Genomic DNA, 17,532 nt, shown 5'->3' with positions numbered 1-17,532 from the left:
TTATTCATTTATTTGTGTGTGTATGTGTGTGTGTGTGTGTGTGTGTGTGTGTGTGTGTGTGTGTGTGTTGAGCTTTGCACTTGTGCGCACATGGAAGTCAGGATAAGTCAGATGTCCTCTGTCATTCTCCATCTATTAGTTTAAGGGTCTGTCTGAATCTGGGGTGTGTATTCATGTCTAAGCTAGAAGCCAGAACTTGGGAGGCTAAGTCAGGTGAATTTCTATGGGTTTGAGGCGAGTCAGGGATACACAGTGAGACCCTGTACCAAAACAAACAAACAAACAAAAAATATTCCCAATGTTCATGCCCTATATTAATATAAATAACAAACATAGAGCAAAAAAGACAAGCTTTCATCTAAAAGGGGACAAGAGAGAGTTTATGCTGAGATTAAAAATGTGCACCAACACGTCCAGTCAGTTGGTATCTTAAATACCACACACCCCCCCCCCCCCCAAAGGCTCATGTCCTCAACCTACGGTGCTATTGGAAGGTAACAGAAGTGGAAGCAGGGCCTACTAGGAAGATGTTAGGTCACTGAGTGGCTCATGCCTTGAAGAAGTCCTGGGACCTTGCTCCTTCCTGCCTCTCTTTGCTTCCTAGCCACCATGAAATGAACAGCTTCACCCCATCACATGCTCCCTGCCATGGTCTACCTTTCTATAGAGTCAAAAAGGGGGCAGGGCATGATAGCCCACACTTTTAATTCCAGAGTTCAAGAGGCAGAGGCAAACAGATCTCTATGAGTTTGAGGCCAGCCTGATCTACATAGTGAGTTCCAGAACAGTCAGGACTATGTAAAGAGACCCTGTCTCAAAAACACTAAAGGCAAGCGAGCCCACTGACTCAGCGGACTGTAGACTTAGCCTCTCCAACTGTGAGGTAGCATTTCCTCCTTGTAAACTGTTCACCTCAGATGTGTTGTCATAGCAAGCGAGGAACACTTACAAGGAGCTTAAAATCCAGATCCTCTAACTTCTCACATACTCAATAGCACCTGCTGCACAGTTGCCATGACTGGCCTATAAGCCAGGGACTGGGCACCAGATGAGTATTAAGATCAGTCCACATGAGTCTATTTAATGGGTAATAGGGATTTATTAAGATGCAAATTGAGGCCACGCGACGGTGGCGCACGGCTTTAATGCCAGCACTTGGGAGGCAGAGGCAGGTGGATCTCTGTGAGTTCAAGGTCAAGCTGGGCTACAGAGTGAGTTCCAGGATGTAGCTAGTTTTCCTGCCTGGCCCACAGTCAGGACAAATCTCTCTCACCTGCCAGTCCCACAGCCGCTCAAACCCGACCAAGTAAACACAGAGACTTATATTGGTTACAAACTGTATGGCTGTGGCAGGCTTCTTGCTAACTGTTCTTACAGCTTAAATTAATCCATTTCCATTAATCTATACCTTGCCACATGGCTCATGGCTTACCGGCATCTTCACATGCTGTTTGTCATCATGGCGGCTGGCAGTGTCTCTGACTCAGCCTTCCACTTCCTAGCTTTATTCTCCTCCTTGTCCCGCCTATTCTTCCTGCCTGGCCACTGGCCAATCAGTGATTTATTTATTGACCAATCAGCAATACACTTGACATACAGACCATCCCACAGCACCAGGACAGGCACCAAAACTACACAGAGAAACCCTGTCTCAAAAAAAAAACAAAAAAAGAGATATAAATTGAGGAAATACACTCACGAATACAGAGCAGAGTAGACAGCTGAAGTCATCCTCTGATCTGACCCAGGAGCAAATCCATCTCGCAAGCAGCAAGGAGAAGGGGCATGTGACCCATCTCCCTTTCCTTATAAGAGGTCACCTACAATGGCAGGAAGCACCACCTCCTTCCAGTCCTATAGCCCAAGTCATGGGCAGAGCAAATACCACTACATTTCCCCTTTTGTCTAAATAAGAAGGTTCTAAACTTAATGCAAACTATATACAATAAGAATGATTATCAAGCATTGTCAAGGAGAAACAAAGGGTAATAACATAAACAAAAATGGAACTACAACCAACAAGAACATCAAACAAGAATGACATGCTAAATGTCCAGAAATGTCCAGAACATGGGTAAATGGCAAATTACTGAGATTACTCCAATAGCTATTCTATCTTAAAGATTCTGACTCTAGTACTAATATGTTCTAGCTAAGATATGAGAAGATTGTAGCTGTAACTATCTAGTCTGAACTGAACAGAGAAATCATGTAGATTATCTCTGGAAAGAATATTTCAGGGGGCTGGAGAGGTGGCTCAGTGGTTAAGAGTCCCACTGCTCTTCCATAGGACCTGGGTTCAATTCCCAGTGCCCACATAGCAACTCACAAGTGTCTAATGTCCTCTTCTGGCCTCTGTGGGTATCAGGCACACACATGCTACAGACACCCTTTCTATATATAAATTAAAACACATAAAACAAAAATAAATTTTTTAAAGAAATGTTCCAGATTTTAAAGAGGCAGGCAGGCGGAGGCGGCGGGCAGAGGCCAAGACGCAGTTGTAATAAAGACCAGAAACTGAGCTATTACCACTGAAGAGTTAGTGAAAACAAGCTCTTAATCAAGAGCTTGGAACAGGGACGCCTTTAATCCCAGCACCCGTGGAAGGAGCCGTCTCCGTGGGACAAGACCAAAACGGATCTGAACACTCTGTCTGAGGCCAACCCAGGGCCCAACTGCTGAGCCTGCGAAACACAACAACTTGGAGGTGTTGGTGAGATTACCCTACTAAACAACCAGCTCAGCTGAGATCCATTCGGGAGAGGATTCAGAATCCTACAGTTTGAAGTCTGAGGAAACAAGATCAGCTGAGGAGTTGATGAATGAGCAAAACGTGACCTGAGAACACAAAAGAAGGCACCGCCCAGCCACAGAACCAGATCACCAGAATCGTAAGTATACACTTCACCAACTGAGAACAGGTAAGCTCCCATCCCCAGACCGACAGATCAGGTCTCTAACCCCTAGGCCCTACCCATCGGAGTCCCAGCAACCAGACAGCTACCTTTCCCTGTTCCCCCACCAAAATTCCCCCAAAAAACAAAAAACAAACAAAAAAACTAACCCCTACAAACCTAACAACCACTGAAACCATAAGCACACCCTACACCAACTCGGAACAACTGCTCCCAGAGACAGAACCCCCTAACACTGATTTGACTAAGCTGCTCCCAAAGAAACAGAGCCCAACAGCAACAATTTAACCAAGAACTCCTAGTGAACCAAGACTAAAAATTAGAACATGAGAGGCACCTTCAGACACAGACACCGTCTGCACGGAGCAGAGGAAGAGATGAGTAGACGCCAGTGCAAAAATACAGGCAACAACATAAAGACCTATATGACAACATCAGGACCTAGTGATTCTACACCTGCAAGACCTGAACATACCAAGGCAGAAGAAATCAATCCTAAAAATGACTTTAAGAAGATGATAGAGACCCTTAAAGGGGAAATAAAAAATTCCCTTAAGGAGGAAATGAAAAACTCCATTAAAGAGGAAATGAAAAACTCCCTTAAAGAGGAAATGAAAAATTCCCTTAAAGAGGAAATAAAAAATTCCCTTAAAGAGGAAATGGAAATCTCCATTAAAGAGGAAATAAAAAATTCCCATAAAGAGGAAATGAAAAACTCCATTAAAGAGAAAATGAAAAACTCCCTTAAAGAGGAAATGAAAAATTCCCTTAAAGAGGAAATAAAAAATTCCCTTAAAGAGGAAATGAAAAATCTCCATTAAAGAGGAAATGAAAAATTCCCTTAAAGAGGAAATGAAAAACTCCATTAAAGAGGAAATGAAAAACTCCATTAAAGAGGAAATAAAAAATTCCCTTAAAGAAATGGAAGAAAAAGCAAACAAAAAATTAGAAGAAATCAAAGAAAGCCAAGAAAAAGTAATTAAACAGATGAAAGAAACATTCCAAGATCCGAAAAATGAAATTGAAACAATAAAGAAAACACAAGCTGAGGGAATGCTGGAAATAAAAATCCTTACTAAACAAACAGGAGCTACAGAACAAACAAGCATAACCAACTGAATACAAGAGATGGAACAGAGAATCTCTGACACTGAAGACACAATAGAGAAAATAGATTCGTTAGTCAAAGAAAACACTAAAGACAAAAATGTCATAACACAAAACGTCCAAGAAATTTGGGACACCATGAAAAGACCAAACCTAAGAATAATAGGGATAGAAGAAGGAGAAGAATACCAACTCAAAGGCACAGAAAATATATTTAACAAAATCATAGAAGAAAACTTTCCTAACCTAAAGAAAGAAATGCCTATGAAGATACAAGAAGCTTACAGAACACCAAATAGGCTGAATCCAAAAAAAAAAGTCCCCTCACCACATAATAATCAAAACACTAAACATACAGAACAAAGAAAAAATATTAAGAGCCGCAAAGGAAAAAGACCAAGTAACATATAAAGGCAAACCCATCAGAATAACACCAGTCTTCTCAATAGAGACTATGAAAGCTAGAAGGTCCTGGACAAATGTTATGCAGACACTAAGAGACCACAGATGCCAACCCAGACTATTATACCCAGCAAAACTCTCAATCACCATAGGCGGAGTAAACAAAATATTCCATGATAAAACCAGATTTAATCAATACCTGTCCACAAACCCAGCCCTACAGAATGCACTAGAAGGAAAAATCCAACCCAAAGAAGCTAAACACACCCATGAAAACTCAGGCAATAGATAATCCCACACCAACAAACACCAAAGAAGGACAACACAACACGACCACAAAAAATAACAGGAATTAACAATCACTGGTCATTAATATCCATCAATATCAATGGTCTCAACTCACCTATAAAAAGACACAGACTAACACAATGGATAAGAAAACAGGATCCATCCATCTGCTGCATACAAGAAACACATCTTAACTTCAAAGACAGACACTACCTCAGAGTAAAGGCCTAGGAAAAGGCTTTCCAAGCAAATGGACCTAAAAAACAAGCTGGTGTAGCTATCCTAATATCTAATAAAATAGACTCCAAACTAAAATCAGTTGAAAGAGATCAGGATGAACATTACATATTTATCACAGGAAAAATCCACCAAGATGAAGTCTCGATTCTGAACATTTATGCCCCAAATACAAAGGCACCCACATTCATAAAAGAAACATTACTAAAACTTAAATTGCACATCAAACCCCACACATTAGTAGTGGGAGACTTCAACACACCACTCTCACCAAAAGACAGATCTACCAGACTGAAACTTAACAAAGAAATAAAGGACATAACAGATGTTATCACTCAAATGGACTTAATAGATATCCACAGGACATTCCATCCTAACACAAAAGAATATACCTTCTTCTCAGCACCCCATGGAACCTTCTCAAAAATCGACCACATGCTTGGTCACAAAACAAATCTCAACAGATACAAAAAAATTGGAATAACCTCCTGTATCTTATCGGACCACCATGCCTTAAAGTTAGATTACAACAACAACAAAAATTATAGAAAGCCTACAATCTCATGGAAACTGAATAATGCCCACCTGAAACATCAATGGGTCAAGGAAGAAATAAAGAAATTAAAGATTTCCTAGAATTCAATGAAAATGAAAGTACAACATACCCAAACTTATGGGACACTATGAAAGCAGTGCTAAGAGGGAAATTCATGGCTCTAAATGCACACATAAAGAAGATGAAGAAATCCCATACCAATGAATTAACAGCACAACTGAAAGCTCTAGAACAAAAAGAAAAAAACTCACCCAGGAGAAATAGACACCAGGAAATAATCAAATTGAGGGCTGAAATCAACAAAATAGAAACCAAGAGAACAATACAAAGAATCAATGAAACAAAGAGTTGGTTCTTTGAAAAAATCAACAAGATAGACAAACCCCTAGCCAAATTAACCAAAAGGCAAAGAGAGAGCACCCAAATTAACAAAATCAGAAACAAAAAGGGAGACATAACAACAAACAATGAGGAAATCCAGAGAATCATCAGGTCATACTTCAAAAACCTGTACTCCACAAAATTGGAAAATCTGGAAGAAATGGACAATTTTCTGGATAGATACCACATACCAAAATTAAATCAAGACCAGATAAACCATTTAAATAGACCAAGAACCCCTAAAGAAATAGAAACAGTCATCAAAAGTCTCCCAACCAAAAACAGCCCAGGACCAGATGGTTTCAGTGCAGAATTCTACCAGACTTTCAAAGAAGAACTAATACCAATACTCTCCAAATTGTTCCACACAATAAGAAACAGAAGGAACACTACCAAATGCTTTTTATGAGGCTACAATTACCCTGCTACCCAAACCACACAAAGATGCAACAAAGAAAGAGAATTACAGACAAATCTCCCTCATGAACATTGATGCAAAAATACTCAACAAAATATTGGCAAACAGAATCCAAGAATACGTCAAAAAAATTATCCATCACGACCAAGTAGGTTTCATCCCAGGGATGCAAGGATGGTTCAACATATGAAAATCTGTCAATGTAATACACCATATAAACAAACTGAAAGAAAAAAACCACATAATCATCTCATTAGATGCTGAAAAAGCCTTTGACAAAATCCAACACCCCTTCATGATAAAGGTCTTAGAGAGATCAGGAATACAAGGAACATTCCTAAACATAATAAAGGCAATTTACAGCAAGCCAACAGCCAACATCAAATTAAATGGAGAGACACTCAAAGCAATTCCACTAAAATCAGGAACAAGACAAGGCTGTCCACTCTCCCCATATTTATTCAATATAGTACTAGAAGTTCTAGCTAGAGCAATAAGACAATAAAAGGAGATCAAAAGGATATAAATTGGAAAGGAAGAAGTCAAACTCTCACTATTTGCAGATGATATGATAGTATACATAAGTGACCCCAAAAATTCTACCAGGGAACTCCTACAGCTGATAAACTCCTTCAGTAAACTGGCAGGATACAAGATCAACTCAAAAAAATCAGGAGCCCTCCTAAACACAAATGATAAAAGGGCTGAGAAAGAAGTCAGAGAAACATCACCCTTTACAATAGCCACAAATAATATAAAATACCTTGGGATAACACTAACTAAACAAGTGAAGGACCTTTTTGATAAGAACTTTAATCTAAAGAAAGAAATTGAAGAAGACATCAGAAAATGGAAGGATCACCCATGCTCATGGATAGGTAGGATTAACATAGTAAAAATGGCAATCTTACCAAAAGCAATATACAGATTCAATGCAATCCCCATCAAAATCCCAACACAATTCTTCACAGACTTGGAAAGAAAAATACTCAACTTCATATGGAAAAACAAAAGACCCAGGATAGCTAAAAGAATCCTATATGATAAAGCAACCTCTGGAGGCATCACCATCCCTGACCTCAAGCTCTACTATAGAGCTATAGTAACAAAAACAGCTCAGTACTGGTATAAAAACCGACATATGGACCAATGGAATCGAATTGAAGACCCTGACATTAATCCATGCACATATGAACACCTGATTTTTGACAAAGAGGCCAAAACTATACAATGGAAAAAAGAAAGTATCTTCAACAGATGGTTCTGGCATAACTGGATGTCAATATGTAAAAGATTACAAATAGATCCACATCTGTCACCATGCACAAAACTCAAGTCCAAGTGGATCAAAGACCTCAACATAAATCCAGTTACACTAAACTTAATAGAAGAGAAAGTAGGAAGTACTCTTGAACGCATTGGCGCTGGAGACCACTTCCTAAATATAACACCAACAGCACAGACACTGAGCACAACAATGAATAAATGGGACCTCTTGAAACTGAGAAGCTTTTGTATGGCAAAAGACATGGTCAATAAGACAAAAAGACAGCCTACAGAATGGGGAAAGATCTTCACCAACCCCACATCTGACAGAGGATTGATCTCCACAGTATATAAGATCTCAAGAAACTAGACATCAAAATACTGTACAATCCAATTAAAAAAATGGACTAAAGAGCTAAACAGAGAGTTCACAAAACAAGAATCACAAATGGCTGAAAGACATTTAAAGAAATGCTCGACATCCTTAATCATCAGAGAAATGCAAATCAAAACAACTCTGAGATAACACCTTACACCTGTCAGAATGGCTATGATCAAAAATACTAATGATAGTAAATGTTGGAGAGGATGTGGAACAAAGAGAACACTCCTCCACTGTTGGTGGGAATGCAAGCTTGTACAACCACTGTGGAAATCTGTATGGCAGTTTCTCAGAAAATTAGGAATCGAACTACCTCAAGACCCAGCCATACTACTCTTGGGCATATACCCAAGGAATGCTGATTCATACCACAAAGATACATGCTCAATTATGTTCATAGCAGCACTATTTGTAATAGCCAGAACCTGGAAACAACCTAGATGCCCGTCAACAACTGAAGAATGGATTAAGAAAATGTGGTACATATACACAATGGAGTACTACTCAGCAGAGAAAAACAATGACAGCATGAAATTTGCAGGCAAATGGATGGAACTAAAAAAAAAATCATCCTGAATGAGGTAACCCAAACCCAGAAGGACAAACATGGTAATGTACTCACTCATAAGTGGATTCTAGATATAAAGCAAAGAACAATCAGACTGCAACCCACAGAACCATGGAGGCTATATATATAGCATAGGGGACCCTAGGATGACTATGGCTTATAATAAGTTTTGCTTTTACTCAGTTACTGAGCAAGCCTCAATGAAACATTTCACTATTAAGATAAGAATTTATACTGAATCAAGCTGATAAAAGAAAAAAAATAATTAATTAATTTAAAAAAAGAAAAGAAAAATTTGAACTATTAAAAAACATATTATGCTAAAGTAAAAAGGGGGAACTAGGGACTCATCATTCCTCTCCACATTCTATTCTTTCCCTTGTTTTATATATTTTAAATTTTTTACCAGTGGATTCTGCTGGAGTATCTGCTGCAGATAAGCACTGGAGGGCTCCTGTTGAAAATCACCCTCTGGAGCGATGGAAGGATCTTTCTACTGGCACTTGGAGGACACCCGATCTGGTACTGGTGTGGGCCCGGGGTTCTGTTTATGTCTTTCCTCAGGACAATGAGGTTCCTCTTTGGATTCCTGAGTTCTGTGTGCGTCCTGTGGCTGCTGCTGAAGCCCAACATGGCAGAGACCTACTGGGCCTTCGTGAAAAACTCTCCCCTTCTGATGCCAATGGGGATTGAGAGCCCAATATGGCCAGCCTTGGCAAGCATTAACATAAGCCTAGGAACTGTAGCCATGCAGTTAGATTCTACAGAAGAGTTACCAGCTTAAGTTGTGCTGGGATCAAGAAAAATGGGCCTTGGCAGTTCGTGTTCCTGGAGTTGTATCCATGCCAGTGGATGCTCACATGCTCCAGAAGAGAATTTGACATTGCTGCTGCCGTTGTTGCTGTTATAGCAGTGGCAGCCACCGCTGCTACTGTTTCTGGGATTACCATTTCATAATTGCTTACTACAGCTAGCACAGTGGAGACCCTGGCAGCAAAAGTAGCTACCACAGTTAGTTAATTTTTCATTCTATTGGGCATGATAAATTTAATTCAATAGTTATATACATTTTGATTGGCTTTGAAAATTATAAATTTATAAACTCAAGTTCCATTTGCTTTTGGGATACCATCTTACAAGGAGTCCAGTTTGCAGTAAGGCTCGTTAAGGAAGGGAGCGGCTCAGTTGCCTTTAGCCTACTGGCTATGGGTGAGTTAGGACTTCTGTTGGTCTTTTCTGTGTTGAACATACAGATTGCAAGCCCAGTGCCACTTTGAGATCTTTGGCAGCAGTTAACTCTGCAGCTCACACAAGATTGAGCCTGTATGATAATGAGTATTCAGAGACAGGTAATACCTGGGGGGCACTCACCAACCTAAAACAGAGCGCCTGTGTGGCCTGGGCAGGCGTCTCCATGACGGGTAAAGTGACCTGCTGATGTCCCATGCAACCTAAGTCAGAAGCTCATTTTCTAGTACAAGGGGGACCTGTAGGTCCCTGGCCCCCGTTTTGGGTAACTGTTGCTTTGCTTGCTGACCTTGACCTTGATATTTTCCCTATGCTAATTCCCTGCTGGGTCCCACCCTCCTGAATGCTTAAGGGAAGTTCCTTGTCTGTGTATCCTGCATAATGGGCGTTAATAGCTTAGATGTAATATTATAAAACATCGGTAGCGAACTTCTGTCCTCTGGGGTTCTCCCATTATGCTGTAAGCCTGTATTTAAGACCTCCTCCCCTCTTCAATAAACAGCATTGGTGGGGGGGGGATATTCCAGAGGTAAGAAATACAAGGCCTTGAAAAAGTACCATGTTTTGTTTTGAATTTTCTGTGCTCTTTACATCCTTACTTTTACAAGTTCATATAACTGAAGTACACAGTGAGGGATTTTTCTGATGTATGGGATATGTTTTGAAAATAGAATCAAGAAAATTTGTTAGGAAGTTGGAAATAGAATAGTAAACAGGCAAGGATGAGTTCAAATATTTTAGGCTGAACAACAATGAAATATTGACAGAAAACCCTACAGCAAGGAGGAAACCCAGGAACTATTTTAGACATGATAAAGTTTATATCCAAAGATCAAGTTGGTGATTTAATATGAGTCTGGAATTCAAGTGAGAAGTCCTATTAAAAATGTAAAATTGAGGGAGGCTAAGGCAAGTGGACAAGCAGATCTCTATGTGTTCAAGGCCTGCCTGCTCTACTTAGCAAGTAGAGCTAACAGTAAACTATACAACTATAACAAGTAAACTATACACACACACACACACACACACACACACACACACACACACACACACACACAAGACTGAGCACCAGAGCATAATCACAGTACTTGGTGCACTGAGACAGTAAAATCAAGGTCTCAAGGGGTTGAGCTGTAGAGATGACTCAGTAGTTAAGAGAACATACGGGCTTCCAGAGGACCCCAGTCGGTTCCCAGCACCCAAGTCAAGCAGCTCACAATCACCTGTAAATTCTAGGTCCAGGGGAATCCAGTGTCCTCTTTTAGCCTTCAAAAGCACTTATACTCCTATGTGGACACACACACATGCACACACCCAAACACATATCCACCGCACTGCACACACCACACTGCACACACCTTACTGTGTCAGGATCAATTACACAAGGACATACCCTTGTAACCCACAGCCACCTACCCCCATCAACAGATGAAGAATGGGTTTGTGGTTGTTTTGTTTCGTGGGGTTTTGTGTTGTTGTTTGTTTGTTTGGGTTTGTTGTTTTGTTTTTGTTTTCTGAGACAGGGTTTCTTCATGTAGTTTGGTGCCTTTCCTGGAACTCACTTGGTAGCCCAGGCTGGCCTCGAACTCACAGAGATCCGCCTGCCTCTGCCTCCCAAGTGCTAGGATTAAAGGCGTGCTCCACCGCTGCCGCCGCCACCCAGCTGGTTTTTTGGGGTTTTTTTGGTTTTTTTTTTAAGACAATGTCTCATATAGCTCAATCTGCTTCAAAGTCACTATTTTGGCAGTATATACTTCAAAGACTTAGTTAACTTTTAATTATGTGTATGTGTGTGGGTGTGGGGTAGAATTTATGTGCATGCTCCTGTGAATGCCTGCAGAGTTTTAAAACAAACAAACAAAACACAATCTTTAGGGGCTGGAGAGACAGCTCAGTGGTTAAGAGCACTCCTTGTTCTTACAGAGGACCTGGATTCAATTCATAGAACCCACATGGCAGCTCACAATCATCCGTAACTCCAGAGAATCCAATGCCCTCTTCTGACTTCCAAGGGCACCAGGCACACCCATGGTGTACAGACATACATACTGGCAAAACAGTTATGCACATAAAACAAATCCATCTTTAAAAAATTAGATGGGAGCTGGGCGGTGGTGGCTCAACGCCTTTAATCCCAGCACTGGGAGGCAGAGCCAGGCGGATCTCTGTGAGTTCGAGGCCAGCCTGGGCTACCAAGTGAGTTCCAGGAAAGGCACAAAGCTACACAGAGAAACCCTGTCTCAAAAAAACAAAATAAATAAATAAATAATTAGATGGGGATTGACTGAAGAGTCCCAACATCATCCTCTGGCCCAGTACCTCTGGGATCCAATGACTCTGGCCTCTACAGGCACCTGCACACACATGTATATAACCCTCACCCCACACCTACACACATACAGGTAAGTAAAAGAAAACTAAGTCTTTGAAATATATATTGCAAAGACAGTGAATGAGACAGACTGAACTATATGAGACCTTGTCTCAAAATATGTGCGTGTGTGTGTGTGTGTGTGTGTGTGTGTGTGTGTGTGTGTGTGTACTAGGGGTGAGGGAGTATGTCCTTGCATGATCTTGATGCAGCGGCGTGCACTTGTGGGAGCCTGACACTGGCGAATCACTTGAGCTCAGGAGTTAAGGTGATTCTAGGCAAAAGGGCAACAACCTGTCTGAAAACAACCCAAGCATATAAAATTGAGTGTGTTCAGGATGCAGAAGTCATTTAAAGCCAGGGTATCGACTTAGCTGGCCTATACAGAGGAAAGATGGAGTACATAGAATCAAGAGTTATTTGTTTTGGTTTTTTTAGGACAGGTCTTGCTATATAGCCCAGGTTAGCTTCAAATTCAAAAGCCTCCAGCCTTCCAAATGCTCAAATGATAGGTATATGCCACATTTAGCTGAGAGATTTTTGTTTGCTTGGTTTTTTGTTTGTTTGTTTGTTTGGTTGGTTGGTTGGTTGGTTGGTTTGGGGTTTTTTTTTTGGGGGGGGGTGTTGAGACAGGGTTTCTCTGTGTAACAGCCCTAGCTGTCCTGGAACCAGCTCTGTAGACCAGGCTGGCCTCGAACTCAGAGATCCTCCTGCCTTTGCCTTCCAAGTGCTGGGATTAAAGGTGTACGGACTGTGTGCTTGTTATTTAATGAAGCCCAGGTGCTTGTGTGCTAAGATCCAGTTGCCTTGGAAAATGTACTAGGACGGGGGAAGAATTGAAGAGTGGTATCTTTTAGAGGATTAGGAGAAGTTAGTTGAAATGTCCACAAACAGGACACCCACAGGCATAAGAGAATACATGGGCACAGACAGATGGGTAGCTACGATTTGGGGTGACAGACGGTTCTCTTGCTAGCTTCAGCTTTGTTACCCAAACAGGGTAAGTCTATAATGTAAAGAAAAACAAATACCACAGCCTGGAGATAACTGATGCAAGTTCCAGGAGAAGCCACTTAGCGGCTAGGGTGGTAGTCCAAGAGTCCCAGTGAGCCCAGCACAAGACAAGGAGCAAAGACAGGCGTGAGCTATTGTTCGGGGAAACCGCTTACCTTGACGGTTTGTGCCCCCACAAGCGCAACTTGTTTTTGTTCTAGTCCGAAAGGGCCTTGAATGCTAGGCCCAGGAACCTCAGCATTTATTGGTTCTGGTTCCTGCGTTCTGGTTCTACCGTGTTGCGGGGCAGCGCCCTAGGTTCCGTTCTATCTTGTTGCCAGGCAGTGCGCTCCCGCGCTGCGGTGAACTCCAGGCCCGCCTGTGCACACGAGCACCAATGGCCTTCTATAGGAAGTTGAGGATCAGGTCTTTTTGTACTGATTGTAGATGGATTCGCAACCAGACCCGTCGGTCCTTCAGGAAGCTATGTAAGTGCTTCAGGAGGTTCTGGAATACTGTTAAGGGATGGTTTGCAAAGATCAAGGAGGAAGAGCAGCCCATCTCCGCAGCTGACTGCATTTTTCACAGAGAAAAAATTACGGAACTTGGCCACACGCTGAAGAATACAGCTCTATCCCTTGAAAAAAGAGCTCTGGCTGCCCAGAAAATTGGACTACTGGCCTTCACAGGTAACATAGCTGCTTCATAACTTTCTTCTGCTTGTTAGAACACTGCAGTTTAGAAGGGATGATGATGATTATTTATTATTATTATCATCATCATCTTATTATTATATTATTATTATTATTACTATTATTATTATGCCCTGGCTGGCCTGGATCTCTCTCTGTAGACCAGGCTTAGATTCTGTTTTCAATATCAACTCAAGATCTTTCAACTCAAGTTCAGATTCCGACAAGGTACTAACTGAAAGGGGGGCGTGCAGTAAGGTGGAGACTCTAGCCTGGAGCTCTGTTCTTGGACTTCTCTAACTTGTGTGACCCTGGACCTATAACACTAAGAGTATTCCATTTAGTGATAAAGCTTTAGTGGAAGCTGGAGATAAGCCCTTTCCTTGCTTCCCACCAGCACAGCTAAGACTAACATAAAACTAAAGCACTCTGGTCCTTGTATAAAAATAGTTGGCTCTTCCTCCAGAACATGAAACTCTAGGGGACTGAGCCTGCCTCATGTGATCACAGCACAGAGAATTCCTTCACAGGGCTGAGCTATAGCTGAGCTTCCTGCCTCTCTAGTTTTAACCACTCAATGGTATAGAAAAAGATGCCTCCATTTCCCCTCATGGATATCATTCTTTGAAGATTTGACCCTTCAAATTACATCTAAGGAATTCATTTTCCCACTAAAATAAAATTAAAGCACTCAGACCTTCTAGCCAGAAACTTTTTTTGTTTTGAGAAAGGGTCTCATGTAGTCCAGGCTGGCCTCTAAATCTATATAGTCAAGGATGCCCTTACATTTCTGGTCTTTCTGCCTCTATCTGGGATTATAGCTGTTCCTGGGGTAACCAGCCTCAGAACATATTATTTTATTAGAAGATGATCATAAGGATTAAATAAAACTTTATATATATTCCTTAAAATTCATTAGGGGAAAATAGATGGGTGGGACTTGGTCGTCACTGGGGCAGTGTAGCCTTGCCTTTCCCTGGTATATTTACTAGCTTTCTTAGTAACTGTATTTGTTTTGTTCTTTGAGACAGGCTCTCTCTATTATGTAGCTCTGGCTGTCCTGGAACTTGAATGTAGACCAGGCTGGCCTTGAATTCATAGAGATCCATCTGCTTCTGCCTCCTGAGTGCCCAGTTCTTCAGAAGTATTTTAGGAGTATAAGTTCTTACTGATTTTTTTCAGAGACATTTTTCTATGTAATAATGCTTTTTCTTATTTGAAGAAGGGGTTTGAGACAAGAGTCTTTTTTTTGTAGCTGTGGCTGGCCTGCAATCACTGGAATCAGGCTATCCTCAGACCTGCACAGACTTGCCTCCCAAAGTGGGATTACAGATGTGTACTACCACACCTGGCTGCATGACTACAGATGTGTACCACCATGCCTGGCTCTGTGTTATACACTTTATAAACTATAAAAATAAAATATTTGGTGCTTATATTCTTCATCAAAATTCCATCACAAAGCCAGGCATGGTAGCACATGCCTTTAATCCCAGCACTCGGGAGGCAGAGGCAGGCCAATCTCTGAGTTCAAGGGCAGCCTGATCTATAGAGTAAATTCCAGGACATCCAGGGCTACATTAAGAAACCCTGTCTCGCCGGGCGGTGGTGGCGCACGCCTTTAATCCCAGCACTCGGGAGGCGGAGGCAGGCGGATCTCTGCGAGTTCGAGGCCAGCCTGGGCTACAGAGTGAGTTCCAGGAAAGGCACAAAACTACACAGAGAAACCCTGTCTCGAAAAACCTAAAAAAAAAAAAGAAACCCTGTCTCAAAAAAAAAAGGAGAAGAAGAAAGAAAGAAAAGAAAACAATCTATGACTAGGCTGAGTTGATGGCCTAAGGAAGAAAAATCTTATATGGCAACATTGGTCTTGGGTCTGGGAAAGTTGGGAGTAAGAAATGTACAATAACAACTAAGTAATTAATGACTCTCAAACACTTTTCTAGCACAAGGCAGCCGAGGCTTCCTTGCTCAGCTTTTGCATTTCCTCTGTGCTCCGACTCTCTCGGGTCCACAGACTTTCCTCCAGTGCAAAGACAGAACTTATCTAAGCAAACACATCCAGATCACACCACTTGGATACATGCATGCCTCGGCGGGCAGTGACCTTCCCATGCTTCCCCTACAACTCATCAGGTTCTCAACTTCCAGTGACACAGAAAAGGAAAAGTTAACATGTCTAAAATGTCCCCAGTGGTTACCAGAATATGAACCTGGGTCTGGGGTGTAACGAGGCCCTGAATTCAATCCCCAGGACCAAAACAAAGTGACAGAGGGAGTGGAGGCTGAGGAGATAGCTCACTCAGTAAAACGCTTACTTTGTAAACATGAGGCCATGTACTTGAGCCCTAGAACCCACATAAAAAGCTGGATGGAATCTTCAGACTGGAGAGGTGGAGACAGATGGGTTGCCAGTCAGTCAGGCTAGTCTATTTGTAGAGTTCTAGGCCAGAGAGAGACCTGATCACAAAAATGTTAAAGGTATATAGCCCAGTGTGGTGGCACACACCTTTAATCCCACCAAGGAGGCAGAGGCAGGTGGATCCCTGAGTTGGAAGTCAGCCTGATCTACAAAGTGAGTTCTAGGACAGCCAGGGCTACACAGAGAAACCCTGTCTTGGAAAACCAAAATAATAATAATTCAAAAGTGGATGATAGCCAGGCGGTGGTGGCTCACACCTTTAATCCCAGCACTCGGGAGGCAGAACCAGGCAGATCTCTGTGAGTTTGAGGCCAGCCTGGTCTACAGAGTGAGATCCAGGATAGGCACCAAAACTACACAGAGAAACCCTGTCTCAAAAAACAAACAAACAAAAAAAATGGATGATGTCTGAGGCTGTCTCCTAACCTCCTCAAGCATGCACATACATATATGCACAGGCATCCCCGTGTGTGTGTGTGTGTGTGTGTGTGTGTGTGTGTGTGTGTGTGTGTGTGTGTGTGTGTAAGAATAAGAATGCACAGGGGCCTCTGAAGTCTTACCAGCTACATTCACTACATACTTCCGGAAGTGAAAATGCTTGTCTTACAGGAGGCCTGAGTGCGGCACAGTTCGCCAGCGAGTACATGCAAGAAGTGGCTCTCTTGCTGCAGAGTGAGAAGGTGATGTCGTCGAAGACAAAGATCCTCCTGCTCCAGAGTGTGGCGTGTTGGTGCTACTTAAACCCGGCCAGCCAAAAGCGAGCCAAACAACTGCAGTTCATTCCCATCTTCATTGCTTTCTTTGAGACTCCCTTCCACTCCACCATCAAGAGTGAAGTCAACAGCCACCGTCTTGTTCAGTTCTGGATATGCTATGCCCTCTCCGCCATGACCTGTAACAACTTAGCCGTCATGAAGGAGTTGAGATCTTACAGCTCTCTAAAATACCACCTGCAGATACTGGCTATGGAGAACTGGACTGGGTGGTCTGAAAATTTTGCCGAGGTCTTATATTTCCTAGTAGGTTTTCACAGAAATTAATTTTTTTCAGTTCAGTTCCATGATCCAGCTCTCTGTGCCATTGCATTACCCTGGAAACCTGAAATAAAGTCTGAAAGCCGTGTGTTGTTCTACACTCTTGCCTTTTGCAGTTAAAAAGTTCTCTGCACAGGCTGAGGAGACAGATCAGCCGGGAAGGTACTTGCTGTACATGTCTGAGGACAAGTCTAGATCCCCAGAATACACCTAAAAGCTATGTGGGTGTTGGCACCCCCATGTGGTCCC

General features: G+C 42.0%; 1 protein-coding gene across 1 annotated transcript; it reads left to right on the top strand.

The window, feature by feature from the left end:
- Positions 1 to 13,532: 13,532 nt before the first annotated feature.
- On the top strand, positions 13,533 to 17,289 carry Armh2 (armadillo like helical domain containing 2). The gene is made up of 2 exons (XM_052728547.1): positions 13,533 to 13,824; positions 16,859 to 17,289. Exons 1-2 carry the CDS (start codon positions 13,533 to 13,535, stop codon positions 17,287 to 17,289), a joined length of 723 nt encoding a protein of 240 aa, XP_052584507.1.
- Positions 17,290 to 17,532: the final 243 nt, after the last annotated feature.

The sequence above is a fragment of the Peromyscus californicus genome, unplaced genomic scaffold, assembly GCF_007827085.1.
Source record: "Peromyscus californicus insignis strain IS unplaced genomic scaffold, ASM782708v3 Scaffold_8__1_contigs__length_139910024, whole genome shotgun sequence".
NCBI classification, from domain to species: domain Eukaryota; kingdom Metazoa; phylum Chordata; class Mammalia; order Rodentia; family Cricetidae; genus Peromyscus; species Peromyscus californicus.
Note: the sequence above shows the minus strand (reverse complement) of the source record. Positions and strands in the feature narration are given on the sequence as shown.

What these genes read in the sequence shown, in the direction of transcription:
- Armh2 (XM_052728547.1), top strand. Translation starts at nt 13,533, where the DNA reads ATGGCCTTCTATAGGAAGTTGAGGATCAGGTCTTTTTGTACTGATTGT. An exon ending in TGGACTACTGGCCTTCACAG is followed by an intron (nt 13,825 to 16,858) that starts GTAACATAGCTG and finishes CTTGTCTTACAG; the next exon opens with GAGGCCTGAGTGCGGCACAG.